Source organism: Amblyomma mixtum, chromosome 5 (assembly GCF_055824585.1).
Source record: "Amblyomma mixtum isolate Tamu chromosome 5, ASM5582458v1, whole genome shotgun sequence".
NCBI classification, from domain to species: Eukaryota; Metazoa; Arthropoda; class Arachnida; order Ixodida; family Ixodidae; genus Amblyomma; species Amblyomma mixtum.
In genome coordinates, this window is record NC_143016.1 from 89,988,122 (window position 1) to 90,012,953 (window position 24,832).

General features: G+C 49.9%; 1 protein-coding gene and 1 pseudogene across 1 annotated transcript; one reads left to right on the plus strand and one right to left on the minus strand.

Moving 5' to 3' along the window:
- The first annotated feature begins 2,376 nt into the window (after positions 1-2,376).
- LOC149342981 (gamma-secretase subunit Aph-1 pseudogene) lies at positions 2,377-5,906 on the plus strand (annotated as a pseudogene).
- A 3,528-nt stretch (positions 5,907-9,434) lies between these two features.
- LOC149342982 (endochitinase-like) lies at positions 9,435-24,709 on the minus strand. Its single transcript, XM_089546856.1, has 6 exons — positions 24,686-24,709; positions 24,372-24,511; positions 23,112-23,205; positions 20,570-20,767; positions 11,255-11,377; positions 9,435-9,957 (listed from the first exon to the last, which is right to left on the minus strand). The coding sequence occupies exons 1-6, from the start codon at positions 24,707-24,709 to the stop codon at positions 9,718-9,720; spliced, it is 819 nt and encodes a 272-aa protein (XP_089402982.1). The 3' UTR covers positions 9,435-9,717.
- Positions 24,710-24,832: the final 123 nt, after the last annotated feature.

Below are 24,832 nucleotides of genomic sequence, written 5' to 3' on the forward strand. Positions count from 1 at the left end.
AGACGTAGTACTTGCTGCGATGTGGTCAAATTACAGAATTAAGTACGGTAATGACCACCGTAGGATGCAGCTTTAAAAAAATCTGCGATTGGCAACAGTGCGCCACGGTCCGCGCGTCTTAGTATGTTACTCAGCTGACCAATCACAAAAGTGAACAAAATCAACTTTTTAATGTTTGACAGTATTAAACAAGCCATAGGCATAAAAAATCTACAAATAATGTTTACTACAATCGAATGAGTGTGAAAGCACGGATTTTTGTTTTGGTTGTCGTCCTCAAAATAATGGCGCGTACCCACTGCGGGGGATTGGCCATGACAGAGGCGGCGGCGACTGACAGTTGCTCAAAATGATAACCGATGAAAAAAATTTAATAAAGAAATATATATAAAGGTTCGAGTGAACGCTGACCTTTCTCGAGTTGAACGAGACTGCTCAGCTCGCGCGAGGCGTTGAAAACGAAAGGCCAGCAATGTACCACCCTCCGCTAATACAACGGTATTTCCGGTCGTGTCTCTTCTGACGTGGCGCAGGCAGCTCCGAAAAGCCTAAGGCCTAACAACTACTCCGACGGCGACCGATATTCAAAACAAAATACCGGAAAGGGTTCCATGCAACCGCGAGGAGACGTCGCCTCTGTGGGATGGCCCTACCCCGCTCACTGCACGAAGCAGCTTCTGAGCGGTCGGCGCCCACCGTGTCGGAAGGCGTCGGAGTGCCCGGTGTCTGGCTGCAATACCAGCTAGCTCGTACCGGCACTCGCGGCCCCAGGCCACACGGCTCCCGGAGCCTCGATGCCCAGAGTCGAAATATAGCCATTCAAGAAAATATGTACAGGAAAAACTCAGACCACCACGCGGCTTCCGTTCCCACTCGGTTTGGGCTTGGCAACTGCGCGGGCGATGGCTTCGCGCGCCCTGATGCGGACCAAGTCGTTCTCATAGTGATGTAGCTTGTAGGAAAAACTTGCAGAAAATGTGATCGATACGTCGAAAAGTTTAAGCGTGCTACAGCAGAAACCACCTCGCACTCAAAAACGCATGCCGCAGTGTGTCAGTTCCTAACTGACGCTAAGTCTAGCACTTGTCAGGTCCAGACAAAGAGCGTTTTTTGAACAGAACAGTTCCTCCAGTGTTCCAAGAGCAGGCTACACGTTGGGCTCCGAGAATTGGGGTGGAAATAGGGGATAAATACGTCTTTCTCGCTTAGTCGCCTGTGATCGTTCAAACAGCCTACCCGACACCGCGATCACGAGTTCGACCGATCGAACGCCAACCACAGCGGGCCGAGTTCTTTGTGAACAAAGGAACTACAACAATAACACCGGCTGCGAACAAAATCTGCTAAGGAATTGAAGTCGTCCGACTTGCCAGTCAGTTACGAACGAATGTTCCCCCATGCTAGTGCTGGGGATAAGTTCCGAGGCCAGACTGCAGGAGCCCCGCCTCACTGCAGGAGAGTAGCGCTGCGCCGAAATGACCGCGTGCGTCGATTTCCCGAGGATGAAGAGGGAAAGAGCTCTCTGCCCCGCGCCCGTAACAATCACACCATCTCTAACGTTAGTGTCGCTGCGAAGCAAGCCCCCTCCATTTTTAATTAAGATAAGTAGGGAGGGCGCATCGCGGGGAAACAAACTTAATGGTACAGAGCGGGGTCAGTCCCCACATGCTGTAACACATTTTTGCATCCGACTTATGTACTGCATATTTTCATGAACAATTGAACGAAACGAGAGGACATGCATGAGCTGTCTGGGCTAAAAGCAAAGTAAAAGGTAACGCGCACACCCACCTACATATACGAAGATAATACTAGGATGGGCAAAATATTTAAAAATAAAATTGCCCGCCCGTGCCGCTAGGCATAAAGTGCTTAGCTACATAGCATTGAGTTGGCGGAGGCTTTCAATAATCATTTTGTAAATTTAGTTTCCAGTTCATATCATCCTGAGGCTATAAATGGAATCAATAGGAACAGTGAGAGTTTGTACTTGGGTCCCACAAATAAGAGAGATTCATATAGCATTCATTTCTATGAACAATACCACGGTTCGTGATATCGATGATATACAAATTAAGCCGGTGAAATATGTTTTAGATCTAATCTTACCACCTCTTTCATTTATATATAATTTGGTTCTTTCCACAGGAAACATTCCTCACAAAATGCAGGAAGTAGTCGTACTGTACAAGGGTATATAATCAATGAAATCAACAAACAGGGAATGGAAATGAATACGTGTGCACGAGCAAGAGCAACAAGAAGAGAAGGAAGATCCCGGTATCCTGGCGCAGCCTCATTCGCCTCTGCCGAAGAAAGCGAGCTGCGAAAGGCCATTTCTTTGCAGGGCGACGCTTGGCTCCACGAAGTCGAGCCATGACCGTGTCCGAGTGCGTGGGCTGCTCCCTGATCGCATTCGGGCCGTCGCTGGCCGCCTTCTGGCTCACGGTTGCCGGCGAGCCGAGTCGGCTCGTCGTGTTCCTCGTGTCCGCGTTCTTCTGGCTCCTGTCGCTGCTGCCGTCGTCCATCGCCTGGACGCTGCTGGAGGCCCTGTTCGACACGCAGCTTCCCGTGGGCGTCGTCACATCGGTCTGCTTCCAGGTACGCCTCTCTTGGCCGGCAGCTTTCAACTGTATCGTTCGAACTGCGCTTCAGCGAATTCGCTTCAGTGGTGGGCTTTCCTTGTTTACGAGTTTAATATGGTATGGTATGGAATGGTAAGGTATGGTAGGTTATTGTATGATGTGGCATGGTATGGTGTGGTGTGGTATGGTATGGTATGGTGTGGTATGGTCTGGTCTGGTCTGGTATGGTGTGATGTGGTGTGGTGTGGTGTGGTGTGGTATGGTATGATATGGTATGACATGACATGACATGACATGACATGGCATGGCATGGCATGGCATGGCATGGTACGGACGGTATGATAAGGAATGGTATGGTTGATGACGATGGGAGAAAACACGCAATCCTAACATCGAGTAATAGCTAACAATGTGCACACAACTACTGAGTGCCATGCGATCTTATGCTTCTCTAGAAATGAATGCACAGAACTATTGAGTGCCGTGAGATCGTGTGCTTCTCTAGAAACAAGAAAATGTTTCAAATTGTATTCCATTCAGTCGATAAAAAACGATAGAATCATGTCCAAAATATGAGTGATGTGTTGCAACGGCACATTTTTTCTAGTTTTGTAGTCTTTTTATTTATGGGACTTTAACGTCCCAAAGCGACTCAAGCTACGAGGGACGTCGTAGTGAAGGGCTCCGAAAATTTTGACCACCTGGGGTTCTTTAACGTGCACTGATATCGCACAGTACACGGGCCTCTAGAATTTCCCCTCCATTGAAATCTAACCGCTGCGGCAGGGATCTAACCCGCATCTTTCGTGTCAGCAGCCGAGCGTCATAACCACAGAACCACCGCTGCGGCGGCAGCAATATTTTTGTGTTGTAGTGACGTATTTTTCTGCAGCTCTGCCGCTACGACAAGCGATATCGGAATGCTCCAGAAAATTTTGTTAATACAGTCTAATACAACTCAAGTCTGCAGTGAAGGTCGGCTATACTTCAGGACCGCAGAACAGAATTCCTGCCCAACAAAAAGCAGACCGCCCTTACAGTTTTTGTAGCTGCCTAATCAGGACGATAATCACGGGAATAAATTATAAGCTCAAGAATTTCGATGACTCTGACTTGTTTGATACAGTCAAACATTAAAAAATTGGCATTGTTCACTGTAGTGATTTGCCAGCGGAGTAGTACAGGACGCCGCGGACTATGGCCCGCAGAGCCGTATATTCCCTTCGGCCCGCCGTTACGAATTGCTATTTCTTTTTTTAAAGTTGTATCCTGCTATACAAAAAAACTTGTTGTTACTATAAGTTCACGGCCAGAAATACAACAAAGAAAATCTGTTGTGACGACAAATGTTTCCTGTTGCCTTTTTCGACGGGGCACCAGCGATACGCGGTGCTGGTACTTACGTACGTATGCAGATAGAATAGTAGTAACAAGCAAAATGCTATGCGTTGCCGTGGTGATAAATACTCCTCCTTTTGAAGACGCGCGTCATCTATTGGCTGTTTAGCCTCTAGCTCGTGCGCACAGAAACGCAACCCTCGTGGCCTAAACGCCCTGTCACCTTCCCGTAGGAATGTGCGTCACCCCGATGCCGCGGCTTCTGATCAATAAGAAAGAGAGCAACACATACGCGCTGCAGGCGATAATTCGGATACCACTCGGACGGAGCCTTTCAGAATGCTCGTCCTCAGATTCCCGAAAGCTGTTCGCTTGAACCTGCCAAGAACGGTAGCTAAAAGTATGTCAAGCTTTGAACGAATAAAGTTTCTGCCTGCGACGATTCTGAGACAGCGTTATAGCGTTGTGGCCGTATGGACGGATGTGCAGTTTTGCGTATTCAACATTGCGGCCAGGAATGCTTCCGCTTCCTGGCGTTCCGGACACTACGGAAGGCCGAGATGGTGCTCAGCATTGTGGCACTCGTGGGTGGCGACGACGACGTGGCGCTGTCTCGCTACCGCACCGCGTTTGCCTACGTCTCCGGTCTGGGCTTCGGCGCTGCCAATGTGGCCTCCGCGATGCTCAACCTGCTGGCCGATGCAGCCGCCGGACCAGGCACGTCGCATATCAAGTGCGAAGGCTCTCCTACGCCCGCGTGTATACTTTTGCCATTTCCGCGTGTTGGCCACATGTTCCTGGTCGCCATATTCTCTGTCACATGTCACACACTGTTTTCTTTGTGCAGAAAAGTATTTAGAACTTGCCGCTAAAGTCTGTTTTGCCTTGCTTTTTTTGTTCCCTTTATTCTTGCGGATCGCTTTCTTGCCTTGAGATGACTGATATACCTACAGGGATGCTTAATTTGTACTGTAGGTTGAAAAAAAAAAACAGCTATGCAGGGGTGAGCAGACTTTTAGGGCCGCAGTTTAAATATAGGCACGATTAACTAGGCACAAAGGCCACGCTCTTATCTGAGTTAGATCTGTAAGGGCTCTTACACATAGTGCGATGGAAGTTCGCGCGATATTGGCTTTCTTACATTTGTTATCGATGTGTTTCAACCATGACATGTCATGAGAAGAATTAAGACCGAGGTATTGACATTCAATTACTCTTTCTCAAATCTTGGCCGTTAAAAATGTACGTAAAAAGTGAAGGAGATGGGAGTCTAGAAAAGGACATGGAAACTGTTTTAGAGAAATTAATGTTAATTTGCCATTCCTTGCACCACCTAAAAAATTTAGAAAACTAGTCGTTAAGCAGTTCATGGTCGGGTGGTGTGTTAATGCTATGCTAATGCTGTCCCTACATACAATTGTAGGAAGTACAACCTTAAAATACGTTGCTCACTACATGCGAATTATCTTAACATAATGTGATCGCTTGTGACAAGTCGTGGTTCACAAAGAGATGATTTTGGAGCAGTAAGAAAACGTCATTTATTTGTCTCACCGAACATCTTCGCCCGCACCGTCCAATTTGGCTGCAGGCACTCCGGGCTTCTTCGGCGAGGAGTCGCGGGTGAACTACGTCCTGTACTCGGCCACGGCCGCAGCTTTCTCGCTGCTGCACACCTTGTGGAGCGTGGTGGCCTTCAACGCGCTCCTCTTCCGGCGCTGGTGCCTGCTGCTGTTCGTGCCGGCCGCGCATCTCTTCGCCTCGTGCTCGACTGTGCTCAGCCAACACGCCCACCGGGACGACCTCTATGCCCTCTTACCCGTGGCCACCGTCGCTACAGTGCTGTGCCTGTCCGCCGTGACGGGCTTTTCTGCAGCCGGCGGCTCTCTGAGGTCCCTTCGCGCTTGCCTCATCGCCCTGGTCAGCCCCGCCACCTTCCCTGGCTCACCAGAAGGCGTGAAACCACAGGCGCAGCTAAGATGAGAACGTCATTTGTCGGCTCGTCGAAGATGCAGAGATGAAGACTGAACGGGTCGCAAGTGGAGCCGGGGTTATAAGAAATGATGGTTTATATTACGTTGTATAGCATGTCACACTCTTAGTTATTAGTCAGTGTTGTTATTAGTCCTCGTTCGGCACATGCACCACGTCACCAGAACGAAGCAGTTGTGCTTACGGCGTGAACACGCAGAACTTCATCGGGTTTCTGTATTGACGGTTTGGTGTTGCTGTTGCTCTTAATGTGAGAGTACTGTGTGAGACTATTTTTTATGCGGACAGGCTAAGTTGTCGATAGTTAAACGGCCGTATTGCAAAAAATTGAGAGAGAAAACAATATCCAATATAACCCTGCGCGTTGGTTGTATGAGACACCAACTACTGCCGCCTACTATTTATTTCGCGTATGTACGCTTTGCTGCATGTCACCTTATTTTAAGATTCCTGAAGTTTTAAAGCATTCATTATTCGCCCTATTCGCATCCCAATGATAACCGTTTTGACCATGATACTTGCAGCTACACACACTAAAATTGTACACAAACGTTTTTGTATTTCACCCGGTTTTAAGCCGCAGACTCTTGTTTTGTCGCTTTATTATAAGCTTAAAATACCTACGCTTGTAATCTAGCCTCCATGGTGCCAGAAAACGACTTGTAAAGCGCACTGTTTACGTTTCACCCGGCAGGGACTAGCTATTCTGCACTTTGTACAGGCTCTAGCTGCTGGTGCGGAGCCGCTAAGAAGGGAAGGTTCAGTGGTCCTAGAAAACATGGCTGCAATTACTTTTTACTGCAGTGCTTTTTACTTCAGTGTGCTGCAGGCGAGCGCATGGAAGCTAGCACCAATTGGAAACAGTCGGTTTCGGGCGGTTCAGAGTATAGAGCCCGGTACCCACCTTACAACGGGCGGATGCTCCACCACTCTGTAAAATACCGCTGAGCTCTGTGAAGCGTGTTACTTGTCAAGCGAGGTGCCAATTGCAAACAGCGGTCGTTTTCGGGCGCTTCAGAGCTTAGAGCCCTGTGCCCACCCTACGGGTGCTCCATCAGTCTGTAAATTGCCGTTGCGCTCAGCGACTCGTGTTACGTGCAAAATGAGTCCAGTGTACTGTCCTCGCTCTTCATGTACCAGAAATTACATTTGACGAAAAAATTGGGCAGAGTTTGAATGAAGAGTTTTGAGAGCATGTGTTGGACATAGAAAAATGGCTGCGGGTCAACTCGGCTGAGCCGGGTTATACGGAGAGAAAGGCAACCGAACCAGTGGCCGATGTCGACGCGGAGACGTTGGCAGCATCCGCCGCCCTTTTCCGCTTGATATACTCTGCCGCCTTAACTGTGGTTGCGGCACACGCGAGCTCTCCTTTTCAATCCTCCAGCATGTTATCAGGCATGCGACACAGCTGGCGGAGCGAGCGGAGGGGAGCGCAACGACGAGGCAAGCGGTGTGACGTCATACCAAACGGCGGCGGCGGCTCCGCGGCGAGGCGCGCGGTGTGACGTCATGCCAGATAGCGCGGCGAGCGCGCGGCGTCCGCCAGTTGCAGCGGTTGCTAGGCAACGGCTTAAGGTCGGTCTCTGCCTCCTCGGGGCACCGCCACAGCGAAATCGCAAGTTAGCGGCCAATGTAGCTTTCGCTGCAAAAAGACACTATGCATTCAAAGTAGGTGGTACGCTGCAAACACAGCGCGTGCACGCCGCTGTTTGCCATGAACGTCACGGATGAGGCAATTAGTGCCACATGACATAGTAGAAGTTCCGCAGATAAAAAAGTGAAAGCAGCACGTAAACCCAGAATTATGAGGCAGTATCTCAAAAATGGCTGAGGCTTAACTTGGTTAAGCCTGGAGAATGCGAAGCATCATCGTGTCGCGTAATTTGGAGGCGCACAACCACAGCGACGGCGCGAGGTGGGCCCCCGTTTTTCCACTGTGGTGACGTCATCGTGTCACGTGGTGTAACGTCATGTATCACGTGATTTGGAGGCACACAGCGACGGCGCGAGGTGGGCCCCCGTTTCTCCACTGTCGTGACGTCATCGTGTCACGTGGTGTGACGTCATGTATCACGTGATTTGGAGGCGCATAACCACGGTGAAGGGCTGAAGTGGTAGCTAAAGTAGTATGCTTCGCATAAAAACAGCTTGTTTCTTTAGGTGTCTGTTAAGATGACACTTCCTCAATCACAGCTCTCACTTGCAGCAGTATCGGTTCATGGTTTAAGAGACTTCGCGGCGCAGAAACATAGCCAGGACTGGAGAAGAAACACAAAACACAGATTCGCGAGAAGCAAGATCAGCGCCAGTTGTCAGTTTTGTATTCGTCTTTCATCGCCGCCAAGTCTATTGCATGGTGAAGCGCGTTCACATTTTCACTTCTGCGTAATGTTGCTTCCGACTACGCGAAAGAGACAGCCGCAGGACGAACAGAGCCGGGTCTAGAATTTTCAGGTGTTCATCATCCCTCCCTACTTCTCCACCCTCAACTGATCCACTGAAGTGGCTCCAATAAAGTTCCTTCCAACCAGCCACCACAGCGAGAGGCTGGTAACAAAGCGTTATTCTTAACAGAAAATCATGAAATCTTAAAGGTGAAAGCCAGCAATGCTGAAAGGGCGATGCTAACATTACGTAGAATTGCAAGTGCTTGTTCAACAATTTCTAGTCACTATCTTATATCTTGGAAAGTGAACATCTCGGCAGAAATCTGTCTGGTCGGGAGGCGAATTAGAGAGAAAATGGTGATACTTCGACCAAATTCTCATGGGAGAATCGATGTTTTCGGTGCCAAATCGGCACATTCTTCAGGGCTGAGTGCTGGCGTTGCGATGCTCGGTGCTTCTCGCTCGATGTTGCGGGGACAGCCTCTGTGAAGGCACTGATAGAAGAGATGACTGAAGGAGTCAAGTGTTCAAGTTCAAGTGTTCAAGTTGGCGGCGAAGAAAAACGGTGTCGAGCTCTTTCTTCTAGAGCGACTGCTACCTTCTGGCGTATAAACACGACCTTTCAACTGCAGGCTGTTAAGGACGATGTCGAAGTCTCGGCACGTCTTGGTAAATTCCATGTCAGTCCAGCATGAGTTCTTTGCGGAGACAGTCGACGTAACGCTTTGAAAGCCTCGTCGTTTCTTGTCCGAGATGAGTACATATAGATTGAACGTCAACATTTCGGCAGAAGTCTGCCTGGTTGGTAGGCATTTTAGAGAGAAGATGGATGCTCCCATTAAATTCTCATGGGAGAAATGACGTTCCGGTGCTAACTCGGCACCGTCTTCAGGGTTGCCTGCCCTGGAAAAGGTGCCGGGTTGGCATCGAAACATCGTTTCTCCCATAATAATTTGGTCGGAGTATCACAGTTATCTCTCCCATCCTACACCTGTTGCCGGCACACCGCAGACAAGTGCCAGTTATCGCAGACTAAAACATTTGCGACTTTAATGGGTACGCAATAATGCCAACATCATCTCGATGGTAATAAGTTAAGATCATGTTAAGTACGCAGAAAAAGAACACAAATGAAAATCGAATGAACGGAAAGAATGCTGTCCGATGCCCGAAATAACTTTGTCCTTGTCTTCCGCATAACAAAGAGGTAGCGTCCATACGAAATTACCTTCCCACCAGGGGGCTACAGGAAACGGGAGTTTTAGGCGAGAGTTGGAGCACAAACGCCCATGGAAGATTCACTGCTGCGGTCGACAAAAAGAAGTGCTATGCGGAACTACGCTCGACGCGTCTTTCCGTGTCGCTTGCTGGTGGCGGCCGTCCACCCAGCAGGCACGTGCTACGGCCAGTGCTCAGTGGGCGTGGCTGAGGCATGCCGTCTTGCCGTTGGCGACAACCACGGTTAGTCGACGCTGGGCGCTCGTCCAGAGGTGCGGGACGCCCCCGATGCGGGGCTGCAGTCGCTGTGCCTCCGCCAGCACCGCGTCCAGAAGCGGGTGAGCTGGGCCGCACTCCGACGAAGCCCGGAACGCGTCCGCGTCCAGCTGCTTCAGTGCCACGCCCAGGAGGCGGTGCGCTTCCGCGAACTTGACCTGTACGCATGCGTTAAAAGAAAGGGTCAGTCCTTAAGCTTCGGAGGAATCGCTGACAGAGACTAAAATAAACAAGCGCGTTTTCCACTCTCGACCTTTTGAAGCATGCGGTGGAAGAGGACTCCAGATTAATTGCAATATCCAGGTCTCATTCAACGAAACGGTACCTCAGTACATGGAATTCTCCGCGTATCGTGAAAAAACCAACAAAATTGGCAGTGGCTTAGCTCTGGTTAAACCTTGAGGATTGCGAAAGCGGCGAGTAGAGAGAGGGAGGCGATGGAGAGCGCGCGGCAGCGGCGGCGGCCCCGGCACGCTAGCTATGCGCCGCTACTGCTCATGCGCAACTGGCGAGCACGGCGGCGGCACCTCTGAGTCACCCGTGCAGCGACGGCGGCGGCGCGCCAGCTGTGCGACGTGTGACGTCACTGCTCCTCGCGCATGCGCAGTATGGCCTTTCCTCAGCTCCACGAAATGGCTCGGCGACTCGCGTCTTTCAGAACAAAAATAAGTCGCAACCAGACGAAAGTCGAAGCAAAGAACAGACACCAAGCTGCTTTCTTCCCACGATCCGTTACCAACTAGCTCAATTGTCCGTATTACGTTTTACACGTCAAAGCAGTGGAACCCTACCAGCTGATATTGGGAGTCAAACCCGTTTATTAGCACTGCGCGACAGACCAATAAGAGCAGAGCGAGAGAGAGAGAGAAGCGCTAATATAGAGCTGGCATTAGACTGACACCGCGAATAAGCCTATATGGTGGACAGCGCTCGCGTGAAGCAATGCGGTAATAAGTGGAATGCGCTGGAACAGAAAAACAGAGGTGAGCTCGTAGGAAAATTGTTTTTGTGCGGGCGCCTGGGATCCCCACTGCTGAAAAAGAACAGTGCGTTTTTAGCTGTGAATCTACGTCAGGACTACCGGGAGGTAGAAATCTTGCAGTTCGGTTCACGAAGTTTGGATGCAGTCTGCTGGAAGGGGTATGCTTTTTCTCTATGGGAATTTAATGTCATGATCACGTGAGCTGACTGCATCGAGTAAATAAAATATATTAATCAATAGCACATCAAAATTTCCCATTAAATAAATTTCAACTGGATAATATCTTACTCTACCCGACAAGTCACATCACATTCTTCCATTTCACAGCAACAGAATATGGTGGACTGATATTGGATGAAGGGTGGTGGATTATGTATCTTACCTTGATGCTATAAAAGCATCTTCAAGAAGCAATTTATTTGAATTTTGTGTTCACAGTAGTGCACTCGCTTGTTAATGTCCGCTCAACTTACTTTGCAGATAACGCTCTCTGTGTCTTCTAAGACGATGAAGCGCGTTTCTTTGGCCTCCATGTAGCAGTAGTCGTTGTCCTGCCAGACTTTCGTCCACGAAGGATCGTCCACGATTTTGCACACCTGCGAAGCAAGGCAGAAAAAGCGTGAGAACCACCAAGAAAACTTCGCATGACCCGCATCCCTGCCGATGCAAAAGGGAGACCCTGGAAGGTAGCATCGTTTCACGCCATTTCGCCTTTTCGCGCTGCAGTCACCTCTACCTGTCGTCCTGCCATCGCTCACAAAAGCGCGCGACCAAAGGCGTGATCGTCGGCTGAGCCAACACGCGACGTCTTGCCCAGACGCGGTATCGGGCAGAGTTTATCGAAAAGCGTTCCTCATAGTAAGGATACAAACCCATAAAAGTCTGTCCTGACTCAGCGCAGAGCACGTTTGAAGGGCAACTGCATAGGTTTTAGAAACCAACGAGCTTAAATGGGTCGAATGTGTGAAGCTTGCGGGTGAAGCATACGATGTCCTATTGGGCTAGCATTTGAAATGGTGACGTAATCGGCGATTCAAAATCACGGCGGCCTTCAAGCTTCTCAGCAGCGCACAACGACAAGTGGAGGACACAGATGACGTCATCGAAGATGTCGGTACATTTTCAGCGCATAAACGCCTGCTTCGAAGGAAAAAAACAAACGCCACCGAAGGCAAAACCTGCCGAGCGTTGTTTGGCAGTATCCAACGAGGCATGGCACGGTGGGTCTCACGGCAGCGGTAATATGAAATCATACCTTCCGTGACGTCACACTGAACTTCCCCGCACTCCTGCAGTGCTTTAAGGAGAAGCGCAAAATTCAATCATCGATTACGTCACTATTTTAAACGTTAGTGCAAAAACACTTAGCATGCTTTACCTACAGCCTATATAGGTTTGAATCCTTGAATATCGCGAAATTCTCAAAAAGGGGTGCAGTTGCACCCCTTTTGCAACTGCACCCAAAAAGGGGTTTAAGAAGGACGCCGCTCATAGAAACGCGGACCCGCTGCACTGATAAGTGTGCTGGGATGTGCACGAAACGAGTACGAAACATGCTGCTACTGTCACCGACGTTCGACAAGGGTGTCTAATTTAGGGGCGCCATACATGAGCCGCTTAGAGCCGTTAGTTCAATGTCCTATGAGCGATTCGTTGATGTAAGATAGGGAGGGGAAGCTTAAAATGAAACGTTGGAAATAATGAACAGCTGAAAGACAGCCGCCATACAGGTGCAAAATATTGCTGTTTAGCTGGGCTGAATATTATTAGTTAAAAACCTCCAAAACTTCATGCCTGCTGCGAAGAAACTGACAGTGCAACATACGAGGTCTGTTAGAAAAGTATCCGACCTTTGGCCGTAGAAAAAAAACTGGCATAACTGGAGCGTTGGAAACCTAATCGCCTTCAAAGTAGTCTCCTTGGGACTCCACCCACTTCTCCCAGCGGTGCTGCCATTTTTGTAAGTATTCCGAAAAGGCCTCTTTCGGAATGGAGTTTAGCTCAGCTGTCGTTGCAGCCATAATGTCCTCTCTTGCCTGAAATCGCTCTCCTTTCAATGTCCTCTTGACTTTGGGAAACAGCCAGAAGTCGCAGGGGGCCATATCAGAAGAGTAAGGAGTCGGTTGAACTGCAGGAGTCTGGTTTTTCGCCAAAAAAGTCTGAATCAAGTGCGAGGAATGTGCAGGAGCATTGTCGTGATGGATGCGCCAATTTCCTGTTGACCTCATCTCCGGTCTCTTGCGACACGCAGCACCACGTAGGCGACGGGGGAGTTTCTATAGTACTCTTTGGTCATTTTTTGACCCTGTAGGGTGCGTACTCGTGGTGTGACACACAGAGGGAGTCAAAGAAAGCTGTCAGCATAACTTTGACATTGCTGCACACTTGGCGGGCCTTCTTTGGTCTCGGTGACATGAATTGTTTCCACTGTGACGACTGGGAATCGGTTTCCGGGTCGTACCCGTACACCCAAGACTCGTCACCAGTGATTATGGTGTTTATGAAGTCGGGGTCACTGTTTGTGGAATCTAGCATGTCGTGCGAGACTTCAACACGAAGCTGCTTTTGCTCCGCCGTGAGCAGCTTCGGCACGAATTTCGCCGCAGCTCTCTCCATGGCCAAATCTTCGGGGATAATGAAATGTGCAGAAAAATTGCTGATGTCCACCTCTTCCACAATTTCTCGGATAGTCACACGACGGTCCCGCATCACCACAGCGTGCACTTCGGCAATGACCTGGTCATTTCGGCATGTTGATGGCCGACCGGAGCGTGGCTCGCTCTCCGCCGATGTGCGGCCGTCTTTAAACCAATTGTACCACTGTTTAATTTGTGTACTGTTCATAGCATCTTCACCGAAAGCCGCACTGAATATTCGGAACAGTTTCCACTTGGTTGTCATCCTGTTTCTGGCAAAATTTGATGCAGTAGCCCTGCTCCTGTTGCTGCGCCATTTTGCTTGTAATAAAAAACCAATGAGAGCACTGCGCACAGCCTCACTCAAACGCTGCGTCCCAGCGATTGACGCTATCGGCAGGTCGGAAAATATTCGTACATGCGCACGAAGGTTCAAGGTCGGCTGGTGCAAGCGCGCTTGTTTCATATCCATCAGGTGTTCGCAAAAAAAAAAAAAAATAAAGTCGGATACTTTTCTAACAGACCTCGTATATCAAGAAAGAAAATGAATATGAGCATCCTTTGAATTGAATATTTGCAATTTTTGTTCCAAAAACATCACGTTAACTAAATCTCACTATTAAAATAAACGTATTTTAGGTGTATATGATCACCCCTCTTAAAATACCAGATAATTCTCAAGGCACTTACGACACGCAGAAATCGTTATAGGAAGTTAAAATAAAAGTTCTGGCTACCAATTACCGGGACATGCGGTTAAAAAAAAAAAATTGATCCCCCTTCAAAATCAGCTCTTATATATGCTTTTGGCTAAAACACCTTGGATTTCAATCACTGCCGCTTCATTGTCTATTCACCCCCCCCCCCCCCCCACCCCTCAGAAATCAGTCATAATGCACATAACGTATTCAAATGAAAAAAAAAAACTGTTTTAAAGGATGCAAAAAGAAAAACAGCAATTTTTTCAGATATATTCGTCAATCTTCCACTGACATGCCATTAGCCGGTTTTATTCAAGCTTCTGCCGCATTATTTAGTATTAAAGCAAGCTCTAATGAGAACACGGCAAAACAGTCATTCCAAGTCCAGTGCTTCTGCTTTGTGATTCAACAAAAAGGAACAGGTACAGAAAAGCTGAACAGGGCAAACTTAGGATATATATATATATATATATATATATATATATATATATATATATATATTGTAAGGCTAAAGAAGATGCGTCTGATCGTTTGCAAAGACGAAGACGAGGTGACAGTGCTCTCGAGAGTCTTTGGCCAGCGCTACGCTTGTGTGCCTTTCGCCGACCTGATCCCGGACTGCTGCCGTTGCCATTCCCGTCGCCCCAGTACCTCGTAATAAACCCCCCGTTACATTTGGTGGAGGAGTCGGGGTAAAAACATCGGCCCTGGAGCTCCGTAGTCGTGCTCTCCCGACGCGCAAGATGCCTGAGGACGTCCAACACCAGGCCGTACAAGTGGGCCAGGCTGTCATCTGTGCCGGCTCCCTTCGTCAACGGGACCCGACCATTTTCAGCGGCACCGACGAGAACGATGTTGAAGATTGGCTCACATCGTACGAGCGGGTGAGCGTATACAACAAATGGGACGATGTGACGAAGCTAAACAACGTCATCTTTTACCTCGCCGGTGTGGCTAACCTCTGGTATCGCAACCATGAGGCAGATATTCAAACCTGGTCCACCTTTAAGACTAAATTTTCCGAAGTATTTGGTCGGCCGGCTGTCAGGCAACTCCGAACCGAACAGCGATTGCGCGAACGATCTCAGCAGGCTAGTGAAAGCTTCACTAGCTACATTGAGGATGTCGTCGACTTGTGCAAGCGGGTCAATGCTCGTATGTCGGAAGCCGACAAGATCCAACACATCTTGAAAGGCATCGATGACGATGCTTTTCAGATGCTTCTAGCGCGCGACTTGCGTACCGTTGCTGAAGTTGTCACGCTCTGTCAAAGCTTTGAGCAGTTGCGCAAACAGAGGATTCTGACACGCCAGCGGCCACAGCAGGTTGAGTCGCTCGCTGGGCTCACGCCTGCTCCTGACCCATCGCTGCTACAGCAGATTAAAGACTTCGTGCGGGAAGAAGTGGCACGTCAACTTTCCTTTCTGCCGAGCGCTCACGACCGACCATCATATCTGGCTCCAGCCCTCCGACATACAATTCAAGAACAAATTGCTGAGGCTCTTCCACCGGCCCATCCGTCACCACCTGTCACGGTTCCGCTGACATACGCTGACGTTGTCGCCAGACCACAACCTGTGGCGGCTCCGCTCACATATGCCGAAGCCGTCGCGAGACCGCCTCCTGTCTCGGCTCCAGTGACGTATGCCGATGTCGTAGCAAGACCGCAGCCGCAAATCTATAATGCGCCTCCGGCGCATTTGCGAGGGCCAGTGGCTTACCGTCGACCTACTCCAAGGGTCAGCGATTATTGGCGCACAACGGACAATCGGCCGATTTGCTTCTTTTGTGGTCTCCCAGGTCATGTATCTCGGCATTGCCGCCGTCGTCTCCCGGACGCGGAAATTCCTCCCCAAGCTCCTGGGTACTGGCCTCCACCGAGTCAGTACTCTATGCCAGCTGCGCCGCCGCAAAGTCGTACTTTCTCGCCGGACCGTTCTACCCTCTCCAGCCGCCGGCCCTCTTCTCCACGACGCCGGTCTATCTCGCCTATGCGACGTAGCCCCACCGCTAACCAGGAGGAAAACTAGGCGCCGCAGTTCCTGAGGCGAGAACTGCGTCCACAACGAACTTCGAAAAGCCTCATCCGTCAGCCGCTAACCTCATTGAAATTTCCGTCGACGGCGTTTCTGTCATGGCGCTTGTCGACACTGGTGCTGCCGTTTCCGTCATGGACGCAAAGCTGTGTAGTTCTTTAAGAAAAGTAAGGACGCCAATTGCTGGACTCTCACTGCGCACTGCCAGCGCTCAGAACATCCAGCCGTCAGCAGCGTGTACTGCTCGCGTTGTCATCCAGGGGACCATCTATGCCGTCGAATTCGTCGTATTGCCCTGCTGTTCTCATGCTGTTATCCTGGGCTGGGATTTCCTATCGCGCCGTGCTGCTATCATCGATTGTGCTGGAGCTGAAATCGAGTTCTCTCACCTGCCCGAAGCTGTCTTGGACACTGCCCCCCCTTCTGGTGCCTGTGTTAAGGCCCTCGTTGCCGAAGACATTGACCTGCCTCCCTGCTCTTCTGTCCTCGTACCCCTTTCTTGCGGCCCTCTTCGCGACGACACTGTTCTCTTCACTCCGTCCTCTATCTTTCTGCACCGCAAGTGCCTGCCTCTGCCATACGCCGTACTGACTATATCCGCTGGCCTCTCCGTACTGTTCGTGTCTAACCCATTTTCGTTCCGCAACGCCTTGCGCCTAGGTAATGTCTCGGCACTGTACAGCCATTCGCGTCTCTGCTCATCCGCGAAGAGGCGGACGACGCGCCGCACCTCTCCATAGCCGCACTCAGCCCACCTACTGCTGCGCCCGATCCCTCCTCAACCGAAGCATTCCTTCGCTCCATCGACGACAACCTTCCAGCGCCGCAAAGGGCACAGCTTCTCACTTTACTTAATCAGTTTCGCTCCTCATTTGACTCACATCAAAGTTCCTTGGGCCAAACTTCCACTGTCACCCATGCCATCGACACAGGTGACCACGCACCGCTGCGACAACGTCCCTATCGTGTGTCTGTCGCCGAGCGCCAAGTTATTGAAGACCAAGTCGACAAGATGCTCCAGAGCGGCGTCATTCAGCCCTCAAGCAGCCCATGGGCGTCGCCTGTGGTGCTCGTCAAAAAGAAGGATGGCTCCATACGCTTCTGTGTAGATTACCGCCGCCTTAATAAGATTACGCGCAAAGATGTCTATCCCCTCCCGCGCATAGACGACGCTCTGGACTGTTTGCAAGGGGCCGAACTCTTTTCCTCCCTCGATTTGCGTTCCGGGTACTGGCAAGTTCCTATGAAAGAAGCCGATCGCCCCAAAACCGCCTTTGTGACACCGGATGGCTTGTATGAATTTACGGTGATGACCTTCGGGCTTTGTAACGCCCCCGCGACTTTTGAGAGGATGATGGACACCATTTTGCGCGGACTTAAGTGGAAGACATGCCTTTGCTACCTCGACGACATTGTGGTCTTTTCCCCGGACTTTGACACCCACCTCTCCCGTTTGAAGCACGTCTTGACCTGCCTCTCTGACGCCGGCCTGCAGCTGAACTTAAAAAAATGCCGTTTTGCCGCCCGTCAATTAACCATCTTAGGTCATGTTGTCTCTAAGCAAGGTGTCAGTCCCGACCCAACGAAACTTCGTGCTGTGGTTGACTTTCCCAAACCTACCTCCATCAAAGACCTGCGCAGCTTCCTGGGTTTGTGCTCGTATTTCCGCCGATTTATTCGCAACTTTGCGTCCATTGCTGCGCCTTTGACTCAACTGCTGTCTGGAAGTGCGGATTTATCACTGTGGTCTCCAGCGTGCGACGACGCATACAACACCTTGCGCCGTCTCCTCACGGCGCCGCCCATTCTGCGCCATTTCGACTCGGCCGCTCCTACCGAAGTTCACACGGACGCCAGCGGTGTTGGCCTCGGCGCTGTCCTCGCCCAACGAAAACCTGGCTTTGACGAATACGTCGTTGCTTATGCTAGCCGCACACTCACACCAGCAGAACGCAATTACTCCGTAACTGAAAAGGAGTGTTTGGCGATTGTATGGGCCCTCGCGAAGTTTCGACCGTACATCTATGGGCGCCCTTTTGACGTTGTGACCGACCACCATGCGCTCTGTTGGCTTTGCAACCTGAAAGACCCCTCCGGCAGCCTCGCTAGATGGGCCATTCGCTTGCAAGAATATGATATCCGCGTCGTGTATCGCACCGGCCGCAAGCATCAAGACGCCGATGCACTGTCACGCTGCCCCCTTCCAGCCGAGATCGCCAGCCTTTCCACTTTTTCCACCTCCGGCGCTTCTCTGCCCTTGCTTCGTCTCAGCGACATGCCTTCAGCGCAACGCATGGATCCGTGGATCGCTTCCCTACTCGACTTTCTCGCCAACCCGACGGCTGCTTCCCCGTCACGTGCGCTCCGCCGCCAAGCTGCCCATTTTGCGATTCGTGACAACCTACTTTATCGCCGTAACTACAGCTCCGAAGGTCGCAAGTGGCTGCTCGTTATTCCACGTCACTTACGCTCGGAGATATGCGCATATTTCCATGCTGCCCTCCACAGTGGTCACGCGGGCGTTTTCAAGACCTATACCCGCATACGGCTGCGCTACTACTGGCGCGGAATGTACACCTTCATCATGAAGTACGTACGCTCCTGCATTCCCTGCCAACGTCGCAAGACACCTCCCCATCGTTTTGCTGCTGAGCTGCAGCCGTTACCATGCCCTCCACGCCCATTCGACCGCGTTGGCATTGATTTATACGGTCCGCTTCCCTACACTGCAGCCGGCAACCGTTGGGCTATTGTAGCGGTGGATCACCTTACCCGATATGCCGAAACTGCTGCCCTTCCGGCTGCCACAGCGACGGACGTTGCCTCCTTCATTTTGCACCGATTCATCCTTCGTCACGGTGCACCTCGTGAACTGCTCAGTGACCGAGGCCGCATGTTCTTATCTGAGGTGGTGAAGGCGCTTCTCAAAGAGTGCAACACGATTCACCGAACTACCACCGCCTATCATCCGCAGACCAATGGCCTCACTGAACGATTTAACCGAACCCTCGGAGACATGCTCTCCAAGTATGTCGCTTCTGATCACACGAATTGGGATCTAGTCCTTCCGTACGTTACTTATGCGTACAATACCGCTACGCAGTCCACCACCGGCTTCTCTCCTTTCTTCCTACTTTACGGCCGCCAACCCTCTGCTACTATCGACACAATTCTCCCTTACCACCCTGATGAATCTGAATATCGGCCCGTTTCCGAAGCCGCGCAACACGCCGAAGCCTGCCGCCAAATCGCCCGCTCACTCACGACTGACACCCAGTATCGCCAGCGCTCCCGCATCGACCAAGACCAAACCTCACCGAACTATTCTTCTGGAGCACTTGTGTGGCTCTGGATCCCTTCAGGCACTCCCGGTCTCTCCTCAAAATTTCTGGCAAAGTACCATGGTCCCTACCGTGTACTGGAGCGCACCTCTCCGGTTAATTATGTCGTGGAACCCCTCACGCCGTCTCCTGATCTCCGCCGCCGAGGACGGGAGACCGTTCATGTCCAGCGCCTCAAGCCCTACTACGACCCCGCCGTCTTGCCATCATCCTAAGTCGCCAGGATGGCTCCTCTTGTCCCCGGGGCGATTGTAAGGCTAAAGAAGATGCGTCTGATCGTTTGCAAAGACGAAGACGAGGTGACAGTGCTCTCGAGAGTCTTTGGCCAGTGCTACGCTTGTGTGCCTTTCGCCGACCTGATCCCGGACTGCTGCCGTTGCCATTCCCGTCGCCCCAGTACCTCGTAATAAACCCCCCGTTACAATATATATATATATATATATATATATATATATATATATATATATATATATATATATATATATATATATATATATATATATATATATATATATATATATATATATATATATATATATGGTTTGGTTTGGTTTATGGGGTTTAACGTCCCAAAGCGACTAAGGCTATGAGAGACGCCGTAGTGGAGGGCTCCGGAAATTTCGACCACCTGGGGTTCTTTAATGTGCACTGACATCGCACAGTACACGGGCCTCTAGAATTTCTCCTCCAAAGAAATTCCAGCCGCCGCGGCCGGGATCGAACCCACGTCTTTCGGGTCAGTAGCCGAGCACCATAGCCACTGAGCCACCCCGGCGGCATATATATATATATATATATATATATATATATATATATATATATATATATATATATATATATATATATATATATATAAAGAAAAACATAATAAATTGTAATAAATTAAGAAAGAGGTAACAAACTTCAATAACTAATTTACTGAAAGTGGCGTTAAAGACAAGAAGGGCTTTAATAAACAGATAAGGTATGACCTGATGAATGGGATGCACTGCAAGTCTCGAATTCCTTCAACCTGCTTCGCCTCGTGCAACGCACACGTGTGTTTTATGGGCATCGGACTACGAACACACGCACCTCGAAATAGGCCCTCGTGCCGGCAGTGGAGTGGTACCGCGACGGTTCGGCCAGTCCACGGCAGCCGAGACCCGCGGACACGCTGTTGGGTCCCTCGAGCGGTTCCTGGAGCTGGAACTCGCGCGAAGCGAACGGCACGACGGGAACCAGCCGGGACAGGGAACCCGTGCGAGCGTACACCGCTGCCAGGCTGCTGTTCTGCACGGACCGCGACACCGTATGAAGGGGGTTTACGGGGAGAGCCGTAACTGGGTACGCCACCCATAGTAGCGCGCAAGCGAACTAAGTGAAGCCCACTGTAGTAGTTGAAGTTGTAAAAATCCGCAAGCCAAGAAAGCAGAAGAAAAGAGAAAAGAGGAAGAAGCGAAAAAACATAGAAAACAAGTCAAGCGAAAGAAGGAGAGAGAAGCGGCGAAGAAAGAGGCAGAGGCCGATCCAAGATAGCGAAGAAGAGGAAGGGAAGAAAGAAGAAGCATAAGAAAAAGAAGTGAAGAAGAAGAAGAAGCCAAGAGAGAAGAGCGAAGGAAAGAGCAGAAGGGAAACGAAAAACAAACAAACAAGAGAAACGAGGAAAAGGGCGAGAAAATGGAAGGCAATTAGCCCAACTGTAGGCTGTTACCGAAATTTTTAGAAACCTGCGAGAGCTTTTCGTACAGGTACATTCAGCTACAGCTCAACATCACTGGTGAACGCATGCGCTGTAATTGAAAGCAGACGTGTGCTTTAAGCCATCTGTCCTGTGAGGCAGGCGTCGTTAATCGAACTTTCACGCAAGGTATCGCCGCCACACGGCCGCCTCCGGTACCTCCCGAGAGACGATACCGGCGAACGGCATCCGCCTTCGCCTGGCGTCTCCCACCAAGGCGCGCAGCGCTTTTAGTATATTACTGCATTTTGGGTTGCGTTCTGCACACCGATGCTGCAATGCCACTGTCAATGGCTGTGAGCTCACATTATCCGGATCATGAGAGGGAAATAACTAGACGAGTATGAGTAGGATCGAGCACATATGGACGCTCTCTCAGATCATGAATGGCAGTTTGCCAATATACCTCAAGAGAATAGTATACAACAGCTGTATCTTACCGGTACTCACCTATGAGGCAGGAACGTGGAGGCTAACAAAAAGGGTTCAGCTTAAGTTAAGGGCAACGCAACGAGCTATGGAAAGAAAAAAAAAGATAGGTGTAATGTTAAGAGACCGGAAGCGGACAGAGTGAGTGAGGGAGCAAACGCGGGTTAAAGAAGAAATGGGCTTCGGCAGGGCCTGTAATGCGACGGCAAGATAACCGCTGGTCCTTAAGGGTAACAGAGTGAATTTCAAGAGAAGGCAAGCGCAGCAGGGGGCGGAAAAAAGCTAGGTGGGCGGATGAGACTAACAAGTTTGCGGAGATACGGCGGCCGCAGCTGGCAGAGGGCAGGCTTCATTGCAGAGACATGCAGTGGGCATAGTCAGACTGATGATGAAGATGATGAGGCGCGTGAATGCGCACTTTTCGACATATTGAAATGTTGGAGACCACGAGCGATAATGAATCGGACATGAGTTGAAAGCTTCCTTGGCATTCGTGTTTGTCTCCCCGTGCGTGTCGAACGTTTCCCCGCTGCCTTTCCTGAGGCGATAAGAGCCGCCGCGGTACATGTCGCAAATACCGCTCCGTTCCGTATGTAGCCGAATGTCTTGCGTGCAGACCAGCCACACCTGCGTCATGCGGCTTCTATCGCACCTGGGATATCTGTATATAGCCAGCTTGCATGGTGACAGACGACACCGTGCATAACTTCATATCACGGTAAAGAAGATTGCTTGCACTGATAGCTTATTGAACTATGGAAGCAAACTCGCACGAACAAAGGCAGCGCAGTGTATTAAAGCGAAAGCTTTTAATGGCTGATACTGTCGTCTGTCCGTTAACAAATCGTGTCACAAGCGTTTAACACAGGAGCTACAAAATATAGAAGAAAACCAATGGCTGCTTCAGATAGAGGAGGAAAAATGAACCTAGAAGCCAAGTTTGATGACTGTAGAGTAATTAGTTAATTATAGGCAAAAATGTCGAAATTGCGTTGAAATAGCGCGGACGTCGATATAGCCAAAGAAACGGTGTGACGTCACCTCCACCGGAAGTCGTCATGGCATAGTTAAAATTGTTACAGAATGATCGGAAAAACGTCGAATTTGTGCCAAATTAGATAGAAAAATGTGTAATTAAGCGTAATTAGCACTTAAGATCCCCGAAAGATGTATAATTTTGGCATCGATATAGCCACGGGAACGGTGTGACGTCACATCCACCGGAAGTCGTCACGGCATAGTGTCCTCGGCTTTCGCCTCTCAACACTTTAGTTGCAAAAGTGTCGCAATTTTTTATAGCTCAAGGCTACCGCGGTTTCCTGATCATCTCTCAGGCAGCCATATTCGACTTCCAGTGACTCTCTTTATAATAAAGCCCTTGAAAGTTCCAAACAGCCCGAAACATCTCTTAGCAGAGAATATCTGAGCGCACTTTCAGCAGTAGGGTCACGCAACCACCATTCTCACCCAGGAGTCCTTCCCATAGAGCGCTGAATGCGCCGCCGTGTACTGGTCATCGTTCACCAGGTCTTGAGTGTTGAGGACGAGGATGTCAGCGTCACTGCAAAGCGGGAAAGAAGCGTTTATGGCGACCTTGTGTCCGTGAAAACACTCAGCATCCACTCGGCTTCAGATGTTCTGCCAGCAGGTTAGAACCTAGGAAACCGTGCAGTTGGTTTGCAATCGTTTGTCCAGTTAGCGAGCTCCCCTATGAATAACGGCATATGTATCCTTGCAGATTTGTTCTAAGTTTTTATTCTAGTTTAGTTCTCATAAATGTGGTCACTAATGCTGAAAAGCCACCATGCTTGTTCACCGCCATGACCTCAGTCTACACTGGAGAAATATAAAAAAGAACAGACACTTAATTTTGCGTGACTTGCATCAGTGTGGGCACTATCAACTCGTTTGGCAAGCAAATGGCACGAAAATTGCAATGTCTCTGGAGATATCGCAGCGCTGTCGCAATAGGTTTAAGCAGGCTGCACTAAGTATCCGTCAGAATAAATTGCCTCTGAACGAAAGATTATTCTCTTAAGGTCAACTCAGAGCGGACGATATACACAATATATTTAGGCACCAATTATGAGCTAAGCGATGCCTGAGAGCAAACTAAATAATGGCAAAGCTTAATTTCAGAGAAGAAATCGCTGAAAATAGCGGACGAACTTAGGGGAGAAACACACCCCACTCGCCATGCCAGAAAATTTCTGAGGGAAAACTACAATGGAGCACATGCTTTCGACGAAGAAACTGCGAGAAATGGGTCGAAGAAATATGATGTCCTCCCCCACCTGTTGTCTCCCTGAGCAGTTTCCCATAAACCTGCCTCTCGTAGGTAACTGACACGCCTTCCCCACAGTGGTAGTAGCAGTTGTACGGTTGTCTCGAAGGAAAGCCTGATGGTTTCAAAAATATCGTATCACGTGATCACTTCCTGAGCATGGTAATGCCCCACTTGAGGCCACAAAATTCAAACGGGTCGATTAGGTCCATGTTGGCCTGGGAGTGAGATCTCTCGTGTAAATGCAGTGGCGGCAGAGCTATAATGCATATATGGCCTGCGCCCCCCATGGCAGCCTGATGGTGAAGAGGGCTGCATTATTGGATTTTTGTCTACGACGTACTACGCCGACAACGCACAACTACGCCCCATGAACCCTGAAAATCTCATTGATGTAGCTAATACTGCGAAAATACAGCCCTCTTGTTGACCTGTATACTCACTCGTGTAGCTGTTTTAAGTTAACGTGGTTCATGAAGCTCTGCGTCGGGTAAATATTCACGCTGAAGATCAGTTTCTGGGCCGGGGCATGTAGCTCGGAAGACAAAGCCTGCAGCGTAAACAAAGGAGACAGCCAAGTTTTCTACTGCAACAGGATTAGAGTTGTCCTCATACAAAAACCTCGCGGATGTCACAGACGCAATTCGCTGACTGGTCGAGACAGCTAACGCGATCTTGTGATGCCATGACAACCTGGGTCACCGTGATTGGTTGAGGGAGGTCACGTGACCATATGACGTCATCAGAACCTGCCCACCGTGAAAGGTGCCAGCCTGGCCATCAAATTGTGAGCAACCTACCCACCATGGCAGATGGAAATTAATGACTGGTCAAGAGGGGTCACGTGAGCTTGTGACGTAGACGTAGATAGAGCAGTCTATAGCCTGATATAACTTATGTCTGC

Excerpts from the sequence above, each read along its gene's own strand:
- LOC149342982 (XM_089546856.1), bottom strand. The coding sequence starts at position 24,709 with ATGGCCAGGCTGGCACCTTTCACG. Across the intron at positions 23,206-24,371 it reads AACTTAAAACAGCTACACGA|TGACGCTGACATCCTCGTCC; the intron begins GTGAGTATACAG and ends CCCGCTTTGCAG. Across the intron at positions 9,958-11,254 it reads CAGAGAGCGTTATCTGCAAA|GTCAAGTTCGCGGAAGCGCA; the intron begins GTAAGTTGAGCG and ends GCATGCGTACAG.